Genomic DNA, 12,993 nt, shown 5'->3' with positions numbered 1-12,993 from the left:
ATCAATCCATCCATCCATCCTTCCCCTCATCCGTCCATCCTTCCCCTCATCCATCCATCCTTTCATCCATCATCCATCCTTCCCCTCACCCATCCATCCTTCCCGTCCATCCATCCTTCCCATCCATTCATCCTACTCCTCGTCCATCCATCCTTCCCCTCATCCATCCATCCTTCCCCTCACCCATCCATCCTTCCCCTCATCCATCCATCCTTTCATCCATACATCCTTCCCCTCACCCATCCATCCTTCCCATCCATCCATCCTTCCCCTCATCCACCCACCCACCCATCCATCTACTCATCCACTCATGAATCCATCCATTGACCCTATCACTCATCCATCTATCATTTCACTCCTTCACACATCTATTCATCCTTTTGTCCATCTACCCTCCCTTTCACTCACTCATCCATCCTTACATCCACCCTTTCACTCATACATCCATTCATTCACCCTTGCACTTATCAATCCATCCATCATTTCACTCATCCACCCACCCACCCATCATCCACCCACCCACCATCCACCCACCCACTCATCCATCCTTTCACCCACCCACCATCCAATCCACTCATCCATCCTTTCACCCACCCGCCATCCACCCACCCATCCATCCATCCTTTCACCCACCCACTCATCATCCATCCATCCTTTCACCCACCCACTCATTATCCATCCATCCATCCACCCACCCACTCTCCATCCATCCATCCTTTCACCCACCCACTCATCATCCATCCATCCTTTCACCCACCCACTCATCATCCAACCATCTATCCTTTCACCCACCCACTCTCCATCCATCCATCCTTTCACCCACCCATCATCCATCCATCCGTCCTTCCTCTCATCATACATCCATCCATCCATCCGTCCTTCCCCTCATCATCCATCCATCTGTCTTTCCCCTCATCATCCATCCATCCATTCATCCGTCCTTCCCCTCATCATCCATCCATCCGTCCTTCCCCCTCATCATCCATCCACCCTTCCCCTCATCATGAATCCATCCATACTTCCGCTCATCATCCATCCATCCATCCTTTCACCCACCCATCCATCCATCCATCCATCCATCCCCTCATCCATCCATCAGCTCATCCATCCTTCCCCTCATCCATCCATCCTTCCCCTCATCCATCCATCCTTCCCATCATCCATCCATCCTTTCATCCATCCATCCTTCCCCTCATCCATCCATCTTTCATCCATCCTTCCTTCCCCTCTCTATCCATCCATCCTTCCCCTCATCCTTCCTTCCCGTCATCCATCCATCCTTCCTTCCCCTCATCCATCCATCCTTCCTTCCCCTCATCCATCCATCCTTCCCCTCATCCATCCTTCCTTTCATCCATCCATCCTTTCCCTCATCCATCCATCCTTCCTTCCCCTCATCCATCCATCCTTTCTTCCCCTCATCCATCCATCCTTCCTTCCCCTCATCCATCCATCCTTCCCCTCATCCATCCTTCCTTTCATCCATCCATCCATCCTTCCCCTCATCCATCCATCCATCCATCCTTCCCCTCATCCATCCATCCTTCCTTCCCCACATCCATCCATCCTTCCCCTCATCCATCCATCTTTCCTTCCCCTCATCCATCCATCCTTCCTTCCCCTCATCCATCCATCCATCCTTTCACCCACCCATCCATCCATCCTTCCCCTCATCCATCCTTCCTTTCATCCATCATCCATCCTTCGCCTCATCCATCCATCCATCCTTCCCCTCATCCATCCATCCATCCTTCCTTCCCCTCATCCATCCATCCTTCCCCTCATCCATCCATCCTTCCCCTCCATCCATCCATCCATCCATCCTTCCCCTCATCCATCCATCCTTCCCCTCATCCATCCATCCTTCCCATCCATTTATCCTTCTCTCATCCATCCATCCTTCCTTCCCCTCATCCATCCTTCCTTTCATCCATCCATCCTTCCCCTCATCCATCCATCCATCCTTCCTTCCCATCCATTTATCCTTCCCCTCCATCCGTTCATCCTTCTCCTCGTCCATCCATCCTTCCCCTCAACCATCCATCCTTCCCCTCATCCATCCATCCTTTCATCCATCATCCATCCTTCCCCTCACCCATCCATCCTCTCATCCATCCATCCTTTCATCAATCCATCCATCCTTCCCCTCATCCATCCATCCTTCCCCTCATCCATCCATCCTTCCCCTCATCCATCCATCCTTTCATCCATCATCCATCCTTCCCCTCACCCATCCATCCTTCCCGTCCATCCATCCTTCCCATCCATTCATCCTACTCCTCGTCCATCCATCCTTCCCCTCATCCATCCATCCTTCCCCTCACCCATCCATCCTTCCCCTCATCCATCCATCCTTTCATCCATCCATCCTTCCCCTCACCCATCCATCCTTTCCATCCATCCATCCTTCCCCTCACCCATCCATCCTTCCCATCCATCCATCCTTCCCCTCATCCATCCATCCTTCCCCTCACCCATCCATCCTTCCCATCCATCCATCCATCCTTCCCCTCACCCATCCATCGTTCCCATCCATTTATCCTTCCCCTCCATCCATCCATCCATCCATTCATCCTTCTCCTCGTCCATTCATCCTTCCCCTCCATCCATCCATCCTTCGCCTCCATCCATCCATCCATTTATCCTTCTCCTCGTCCATCCATCCTTCCCCTCCATCCATCCATCCATTCATCCTTCTCCTCGTCCATCCATCCTTCCCCTCCATCCATTCATCCTTCTCCTCGTCCATCCATCCTTCCCCTCCATCCCTCCATCCATCCATCCTTTCCCTCATCTATCTTTCCCCTCATCCATCATCCAGCTACCCTTCCACCCATACATCCAGCTATTTACATTTTCTCTCATCCATCCTTCCCCTCACTCATCAATCCATCCATCCATTCTCTCTCATTATCCATTCATTCAATCTTTCATTCATCCATTCACCCTTTCACTAATTCATCCAGCCATTCACCCATCCCTTCACTTACTTACTCGCCCACCTTTTCATATTAATTTTGAGCTCAGCCCTTTTGAGAAGGGGCCCATCAAGAACTTCACCCTCGCAGCAGGGGCCGTTCCAGGACTGGGACAGAAGCCACGATCCATGGGGGGGGGAGGGGAGAGGGGCCCTCACAGACGGGGGAGGAGGGGTAGACTGGAGCCACCACATGGGGGGACAGGAGCCATCACTGAGGAGAGGGCAGGATCCACCAGGGTGGGCACAGGGGTGGGCATGCAGTATTCTAGTATCATCTTGGGCTCCTCGCCCCCTCCTGCACAAGACAACGAGAAGACAGGCTCTCTGTCCAAAATGCCATCCCCCTCTGTGATGTACAGTACTTACAGGAGATACTCTAAGAGAACTGATTGAACTGATTGTCCTCCATACTTTGTTGATCAGTGTGGGTGCGATTGTGCCATTTCTTTATTTTATTACATTATAGACTGCATGTTTGAAGAACCGAGGTTTGCTTACAATTTAGTGACAGTAATTAAGCTCTGTGACTGGTGTAATCTGGCCGAGTCTAGGGTGTTTGGGGCTCTGGGTAGAAATGGAATGTGGGAGGCCCCTCTAAATTGCAGAGACATTACGCATTCAGGGCTGTTTGCATCTGACTGGATGCCCCTGCTCCTGAACCTGCAGCCCCTCCCTCTCAGTCACCTTCGAGCACCTCTTAACAGCTCATCAAGGGCTGGAGGTGTGAGGGTCGCCATCCCGCTCTGCCTCTCCAATGCTGCTGAGTATCTGAGGAGCTTTGGAGCAGCATTGGAGTCAAGAAGGGAGGTGGGGGCAAGCTGTGCCGGCGTTAGGGTGGTGAGACCGGTGCCCGGTTAAAATGACGGACAAATGGCGTCCGTTAAAGAATCCTTCACGGACAACGGACAGAGGGCCGAAATTACGGACTGTCCGTGAAATTTACGGACGGTTGGTCACCCTAGTTCCCTGCAATACCCAAAATTACAGACAAAAGGCGTCTGTAAAAAGGATCCTCACAGACAACGGACGTGAGGTCCAAATTACGGACGGTCCGTGAAATTTACGGACGGTTGGTCACCCTAAGAAGGCTTGACCTAACCGTTAGTCTTACTGCTTTTCTGGCATGAAGGCCACATGTTTGCTCCATGAGTAGGCCCAGATGTAGGCTGACCAAAGCATTCTCATTATTCCAAAAAAAAGTCACTGAGGGCGGGAAGGAGCTGAAAATGGATAAAACGTTCAGAGTTGTTCTGCGCAAGGGGTCCTAAATCATGTTTAGCACGGAATCCTCAAAATCTTTAAGAAGTCCCTGGACTGCAGAAGGCTGAAGGAACACGGGGGCGAGAGAGGGGGGAAGTAATACAGAAGATGTGGGTAGGGGGAAGCAAACATAGCAAGAGGAATGTGGAGTGGGGAGTAATTGAATGAGAGAGAGAGCACAGCGTGGAATTGGGATAGACAAGCATACAGATGGAAAAGAAACATGAGGAATAAGCACACAAGAGCATGACAGAGGAGGGCAAGGAATAAGTTCACAGGCGGCGAAACCGCATCATGAGCAGGTGAGGCAGAGACAAAGAAGTGCACGGGGGAGACAGCTGGAAAACACACACTCTTGTTGGGTACTAAAAAATAAGTAATGGGTCCATACTCCATGGGAGGGATAAACACAAAAAGTGGAAGGAAAGCCCACACACACTAACGTATAAGAAACAAGCAAATAAGAGAGACAATGGGGCTATCCAATGGCAAGCAATGGCCGGACTCTAAGCCCACTGCAAGCTAAAAATATGCCTCGCAACAGACATCACATGCACTGTCTAGTAGGCGAGACGTAAAAAAGGGAGCAAATAAATAGACATTTTTTTAAATAACCCACAATCAAATATCAAATGGGTCCAGGGGAAAGTAAAACCTAAAAAGCACACATTTGGCTTTATTTACTTTCTAGTAGACATTAAGCTCCTCCCTGCCAACCTATATTGATGCACACTCTCAAACGAAACATTGCATATCTCATGACTAAATTCGGAAATGCGTTACATAGAGAAAAGTAGCAGAGTCCAAAAATCTCTTGTCATAGACTGACAGTTTTGAATTGCAGCAGGTCGATCCAGACTAAGCGTTTCAGTCCGAGCAAGAGGTCCCCAAATGATGTGTTCTCCATTCAGGAAGGGTCGTCTTCATACCTTACAGTTACTATATAAAGAATCCAGGAAACCTATTTTTAAAGTTTTTAATGGTCTAATTCATTCAAATTTATATTTGGGGGTTATGATCTTCAATGGGGATAAAACTTGAGTCAGACAAGTGCATTAGGTGCCTTTTACCACCCTGTAGTTTGTTGCTGACACGCACTCGACCTACCTCACCTTCCAGGATTCTGCTTAATCCTCTCGTCCCCAGCAAGGTAGCCTATGGCAGCAGAATTCTCCAGGAGCGTCTGGCACAGATTGGGGTTTGCGGGGGCACGATACAGGGGTGGGTGTATAAAACCAAAAACAAACCTTATCCCCTTCCCGCACTTCTTATAATTGCAATGCTGTAAATGGCTGCGACCAATCCTGAACTACACGTGTCATGACACACTTCCCTTCTATGCAGTTTACTCAAGTCTAAAGTTCTGTATTGCTCTGTGCTTCTTCGCGCTCTGTCCTTCGCCGCTGTACTCCACCTCCAAACCTCCTATGCTCTGGCCTCATAACGCCCCCTGCCCCAGGGGCTGTTATTCTGTTTCACTCCAGTCACATTCCTGCACATTTTTGACCTGGCCCCAGAGTTTTCTCACACCTGGAACTAAAGCTATTTGTCTTTTCAGACAAGTGCAAACTGTGCCTCAGGAGAGGGGATTGTTCAAGGCTAGTAGGGAACTGTATCTCAGTATGATTGCAGAGATAGAAACATGAGACATACAGAGAAGCAACATAGAAATCTAGCCAAGTATACAGTATATCGCTGGTGCTAATACTGACCCTGTGCCTTCTTATTTCAGGCTGGATGAGAATTACAACATTCTCCCTCATGGCGTAAACTTCCAGGATGCAATATTTGCAGACACTCAAGAGAACAGGCGCATGTTTTCCAGCCTCTTCCAGTTTTCCAATTGCTCGCATGATCAGCAAGCCGCGATCTTCTCCAGTGACTGGGAGATTCAGGAGGACCACCGGGTAAGAAAGATGTGTATTGGCTGCCGTGTGTTCAACTGGGTCTTCCTGGTTTAACTGATGTGTATAATCCTCAATGACCTTCAGCTCTCCATCCAGGAGTGGATGCCAAAGGGCTTTGTGTTGGGGACAGAAGAGCACCATCAGAGCTTTTTGGAATTGACTATATTCTCGGGGTCTTATTTACATACCCCTTGCGCCGTGGTACGTCCCTCTTTGTATGGGAAAAAGTGACGTACCGACGGCGTAAGGGGCTTGTAAATAAGCCCCTTAGATTGCAGGAAACGCACAGGTTAACTACATTATTTAAGCACAACGTCGCACTTTAAACATCCAGGTCCCGATCTACAAAGTCTCTTCGGTGTGTTTGCATGGCTTACTCCTGAGGTAAGTGTAACTCACGAATTTCCAAAACTAAGACAGACTTACTTGTGGACATAGGAAAGCTTTGTGCATGAACATCCTCGAGTTGCACAAACAAACCTTAAAGTGGAGGAGACTCGAGAACCCTAAATGTAATCATAAAACCTCGTGTGCATTACTACATTAGAACGTTATGTTTTACAGACATGGCAGTCACAGCGGCTGGCCTTGGGAACTTGGCTTCCAAGATGATTACACTTTCTTTCGGTGCTCTGGCGAGCATTTGAACTACAGCCTATTGGAAAAATATGCAAGGAGGCTTTTATCTTCTGATGCACCCTATAAGGCACATTTGTTTCGCATTTCGCATCTTAAGCCCCATTGGCGTATCCTGGACACAGACCTACCCTCAGGGACCAGCCTCATACTAGGATAGTAAATGTTTATAAAGTTGAGTTTGACGATGAACTGATGTATGTGATAACAGTGGTGACCCAGCCTCTGTACTGAGCCCAGCGGAGCATCTGCCTCCCCAGGCAGCTGTGCTGGGCAGATCCTCCATACAAATGCAGTGCCTCCAAATCTGCAGCAGAGGAGCACACGCAGACAGGAAGGGACATGGGCGGGCAGCAGGGAGCTGTGGGAAATGAAGGCAAATGACGTCCACCTAGCTGATCATAGCTCCTAGAGTGACTTATGTGCAACATGGCTGCCCAGACCCCTCTTTGTTGATTCTGATGCATGTTTGCTTCTGTTATGCCCTGAATGTGAGCCCTGGCAGCATAAAAGGAATACACTCCCATCTTCTTCATTCAGCACTAGATCCATTAAGTACTAGATCGTTTGTCTTCTTTTGTTGGAAGATTTGCGTCCATTTAAACCTGTTTATTAAAGTTGTCGTAAAAATGCTACATCAATTTGTTCGTGGTGACTTTCAAATTACGTGTATGGGCACTTACAAATTATCACATGGTTCCTATTTAGAATCTGATTCTTCTTTATAGAACCTTTGCATTGCTTTAAGTCTGGCCAGTACAGCAGAAAACACGAAACTAGAAGAAATTGAAAAAAACAGTTTTTGGAGTATTTTTCTGCCTCTTTGAGCGGGTATGCAGCATCTTTCACTTTCACATAGGATGAGAAAACAGCTGCCGTACTTCGCCATTTTGTCGTGCTTACCTTGATGCTGGTAAACAATCACTCTTCCTACCAGTCAGCATTTTAGTAGGTGTGTTGAACTTTAGTATAGAGTAAGCTACTCCTCCCACCAGACCTGCATCGAAGCAGGCATGTTTAATTTCAGTACAGAGTAATAATTACTCTTCCCACCAGACCTGCATTGCAGCATGCATGTTAAACTTTAGCGCAGCGTAAGTTACTCCTCCCACCAAAACTGCATTGCAGCAGGCGTGTTGAACTTTAGCGTAGCGTAAGTTACTCCTCCCACCAAACCTGCATTGCAGCAGGCGTGTTGAACTTTAGCGTAGCGTAAGTTACTCCTCCCACCAAACCTGCATTGCAGCAGGCGTGTTGAACTTTAGCGTAGCGTAAGTTACTCCTCCCACCAAACCTGCATTGCAGCAGGCGTGTTGAACTTTAGCGCAGAGTAAGTTACTCCTCCCACCAGACCTGCATTGCAGCAGGCGTGTTGAACTTTAGCGCAGAGTAAGTTACTCCTCCCACCAGACCTGCATTGCAGCAGGCATATTGAGGTTCTCCTTATTCGGCTGCAGAACGTGGTTGGAGGTGTGGGATCAGTAACAGGGAAGAAACTGGTATGTTCTGTGCTGACAGAAGAGGCAGATGGTTCTACACTGAGGAGCAGGCAGCACTTGGTATTTAATTTACTCAAGCAGGGTAGTGGTGATGGTGAGAGGGCTCGATCAGCTATGGTGGACACAGCGCGGGACATTGCGTGAGAGCAATGTCGCTGGAACAGGCCAACAGATGTGCATATGGCCACGCTGAGGTACACCAATACCATTCAGCAAATGCATGTTAGATATTGTAGCAGTATTGGGTACTTGAATCCATAAATTGCTGGGTTTCTAAAAAATTTGCTATGGATTCTATATCTCGTGGCATTGCTAGTGCTTTTGAATGATCAAAGGGGCAATTTTGTTTTTCATTCATTTTTTAATTTGACCATTTTCTGGTCTTGAAAATTTGGTACGTTTTCTGCATTCCAAGTAGCTGTGGTTCCGGCTTCAGCTATAACCAGCAGCTGTACAACTAACAGGCTCATGTTACGATTAGAAAGACAAGGGGGCATATTATCAAGGACCGGTGTTAAAATTATCGCCGTTTTATCGTCAGGAAACTGCCGATAAAACGGCGATAATGGGCTCGATAATATGCCCTTGATAATTCCCATAGAAGCCCATGTTCTGATGTTAACATGGGCTTCTATGGGAATTAACAATTGCGTATTATCAAGCCCATTATCGCCGTTTTATCGGCGGTTTCCTGATGATAAAAAGGCGATAATTTTAACACCAGTCCTTGATAATATGCCCCAAGATTCTTAATTGTTATCTGCACAAAACGCATTGCCAATTCACCACCCGTTTTGTGTACTTCCCATTTCATTTTAAGTGACAACAGTGGCATAAACCCTGGCCCTTCTACACCAGCTTGGTACCACCAACCAAGATCGTATACATGCCTGGATACAAGTTTTTTATCTGAACATAGGTAACAGATTTCTTTACTCTCGTTCACAGCTTCAGTGCAGAGCAGAGCCTGCCCTATGAAGACCTCAGGGGGCGCTGTAATTTCACTACTTCTAATCTCGTCTTTTGCAGTATTTTGTTCTATTTTATGTCCTTATGAAGGTTGATGTTATGGAAGGCGGAGGCACATCTCAATGCCAGTATCAGCAAGTTCCGTGACTTTTTATATCACCAAATACCAAAATGTGTTACCATGCAACATCTTGACATTTCTGGCCAAATGAAATCGACACTCCTTTGTTTCTGTTTCAGTTGGAAAAACTCTAGGAGTGAAAATAGACCCCGGGCTATCTCTAACTGCTCAAATGGATGGAATTTCGCAATCTTGTTTCTACCACAAACTTCCCTTAAAGAATTACACTTTGTTTGATTTTCTACAGCACCTCACCAGTGTATACACATTCATGTAATCACTGTTGGATATTTTTAATGAAATATACCTTGGTTTGACAACCGTCGTAAGCCTACAAAGCAATAATGCTTTAACTAGTTAAACCTGTGGTCGGACCAGTGAAAATCATTGATTACTTCTAACCATAATAGGCAATACGAGATGAATGTATTTTGTATTTGTATTTGTATTTGTATTTTCCGGTTTATATAGCGCCAACTCACCGGCAGGTCTCAAGGCGCTTTTGACCAAAAAAGAACACAACAACATACTCAGCAGGGGGACTAGAGGGGGGCAGGCTTAAACTGGACTCAAAGCCTCTCTGAATAAGATAGTTTTCAGGGACTTCCTAAACCGAAGGAGGTTTCCTTCTTTACGAAGGGACTCAGGTAGTTTGATCCAAATCTTGGGGGTCAAGACTGAGAAAGATCTTCCACCTTTTGTAGCAAGTCTATAACGAGGACAGACGAGCAGTTGTGAATTGGAAGACCTAAGGCACCGTTCTGGTTTATACAGCTCTAGACGTTTTTTTATATATGACGGAGCTTGTCCGTAGATCGCTTTATGGGCAATACAGAGACTCTTGAATTCAGACCGCTGCCTTATGGGCAGCCAGTGGAGGCTCTGTAACAGTGGTGATGCATGTGAGCGTCTCGGTAGCCTAAAAATGAGACGAGCCGCATCGTTCAGAGTCACCTGCAGTCTATTAATTAATATTTTTGGAAGGCCCAAATACAGCGCATTGCCGTAGTCCAGCCTGGATATGATGGTCGCGGATACGACCGTACGCAGCATGGACGTGGACAGAAGGGGGGCTAACTTACGTAGTTGTCTAATCAGCCCTGTGCAGGCACCAGCTACGGTGGCAATCTGGCTTGCCATTGATAGCTCACAGTCTATTTTAATGCCCAAGCTTTTCACTTTGTCTGCTGGTTTGGGAGTAGGGCCCAGCTCCTGGGGCCAGTACAGGTCGCTCCATGGAGAGCAGGTCGGTGCAACCACTAAAACTTCTGTCTTCTCAGGGTTTATTCTCAGAAGGTTCGAGGACATCCATCCGACAATAAATCTGAGTACATTCTGTGCCTGGGTTTGAACTTGTGTTGTATTATCTATACTCAGCAGCAGTTGGGTGTCGTCGGCGTAGTTAAATACACGGCAACCCATCTTTGCCAAGGAGCTGATTAATGGCTGAAGGTACAGATTAAACAGGAGGGGGGATAAGGCAGAGCCCTGGGGCACCCCACATGTTAAATTTCCAACCTCTGAAATCTCCTCCCCCAACGGAATCCGATGTATTCTCCCAGTCAGGAAAGATTTCAGCCAGCAGAATGCTGGCCCCTGAATTCCAAAACTGGACAGCCTGTCCAGGAGCAGTGTATGGCTGTATACGTGAAAGACAGTACACTGAAGCTAATTTCATAACATTATTGTCCACTTGGGTAAATATTTTGTTAATAGGACAAAGAAAAGTGGGTGGAGTGGGATTACAGAAAGAAATCCATCTCTGCTCTGGCAGGTGAGAAAAATCGGCCAAGGAGACCATTTACCTGTTTGCCTGGCCATTAAAGATTTGATGTTTAGTTGAACATGCACCATGAAAAATACTGTATTCTATGCATACTCAAAGGAGCTTTGGCTCAGCCTCTGTCAGCCATTGGCTTCTTTGGCTCAGAAGCCTTTAGCCATTGGCCTGAGACATTATCAGTTGCTTTTTGGGTTAGCTCACACAAGTGTTTTAATCTTACCTTCCTTCTATTGGCTGTTTGAACATATCTTTCCTTCTCCATTAGAATGAATAGGGGACTATTTTAGAACTGAAAGGGAACTCTGTTATTACACATTTAATTATGTGGCTTAGCTGTTACTGCTTGATATACACAAGCCAATCCTTTGTAAATTGTTTTGCATAGCATTTTGTATTACGTTTTATCAGCCTTCGAGGTGGAGAGTCAAACAAGCTGGCATTTTTCAGTGCTTGTTTGCGGAGAAGTTCACTGACCAACAGGGCAAAAATATCTCCACTAGGAGGAGAGAGTCTACTAATAAACTCTCTAACATATGAAACCATGTGCTGCGGTCATGCAACTTGGTGAAAGCATGAACAAGTATTGTCAAAGTCACCATTTGTCTCCTATGTCACCTACTGACTTTGTCATTGCTTTTTATGCAAAAGATTGCAGACATATTTGAATGATTTTTCTTAAAACAAAAGAAAAACATTTCAAGATTCCTGCTACACATGCGCATACATGGGTGGCCATCTTGGAATGGTTTGAGCTCTGTTTAAAGATGGTTGTATTGATGCTCTAATTGAAATAATTAAGAGGGCCGATGCTTGGGATCAAGACTGCCCAAGTCGTCATAAGACTTCATCCGAACAAAATTAAAACTTAAACGTGACAGAATTCCAAGTTCAACATTATAGTTTTATTCAAATTTAAGATCATTACTGAAGGAAAACAGTATTTAATCAATATTTAATTAACTCAGATATAATGTCAAAGTCATAACCTGAAAGGACTAACATAAAGTCAGCCTCTGCACTAAGTCAAAGCCAGAATAAAATATATAGTGAATAAACTGACTGACATAGAGCCTGCTCCCAAAGACGTAAGTCAGAACACTAAATATAAATCAAATAACTGACTACTGTAGACATTACACAGTTAGGAAGCCATAAAAATGACACAAGTCCCAAAAACTTAATCTTTTATAGGGTTTTAGATAGAGAAGCCAAATACATTTAGTTACTTCAAATGGTCTGACTTGGTTGTGCTAGCAATTTATCGAGACATTTACCTATGAACATTCAAATGAGTAAGATACATTCAATCAGATACATGTAGAACAGTGTTTCCCATACAGTGGTGTTGCCCAAGCCAATTATTGGTGAGTCGGGAAAGTCCAAGCACTGAATAAAGATAAAGATGCCTTTACATTTTCTATTTTTCTTGTCACATTTACTGCCCTTCAAAGACAGAGGTGAAATGTCAGGCTATGTCTTTTGACAAATGGTTGCTTATTTCTTTTAACAAGGAAGTTGGTGTTTAAAAACTTCTCTCACTTTGCAGTCAGAGAAAGACAAGTAGAGTGAATTAATTGACAGTCTTGCTAGGGTATAGAGCGAGTAGAACTAATGGCTGTATGTTGTCATTTTTTGTAGCACACAGCAACATGTAAATACCTCTAAATGAACTGTACAGATTCAGGAGCCAAGAAAGCAAAAATTAACAATTTTTTCTAATTATGAAATATGATGGAACTAAAGATTTTAACAGGATCAAAACAACTCAAGAAACATTACTTGGTGATGCACAAATGATAAATATTCACTGAAACCTGATTTCCACACATTATCATTTG

The 12,993-nt window shown here is 45.7% G+C and overlaps 1 protein-coding gene across 1 annotated transcript in view; it reads left to right on the top strand.

The window, feature by feature from the left end:
* Positions 1 to 12,993, top strand: part of CCDC3 (coiled-coil domain containing 3) — a 303,242-nt gene that overhangs the window by 30,876 nt on the left and 259,373 nt on the right. The window contains exon 2 of the mRNA XM_078654891.1: positions 5,973 to 6,147. Within this exon, the coding sequence (XP_078511017.1) occupies positions 5,973 to 6,147 (175 nt within the window). The remainder of the gene's footprint in view (positions 1 to 5,972; positions 6,148 to 12,993) is intronic.

This window comes from Lissotriton helveticus, chromosome 1_1 (assembly GCF_964261635.1).
Source record: "Lissotriton helveticus chromosome 1_1, aLisHel1.1, whole genome shotgun sequence".
Classification (NCBI taxonomy): Eukaryota; Metazoa; Chordata; class Amphibia; order Caudata; family Salamandridae; genus Lissotriton; species Lissotriton helveticus.
This window is presented reverse-complemented; position numbering and strand designations above follow the sequence as displayed.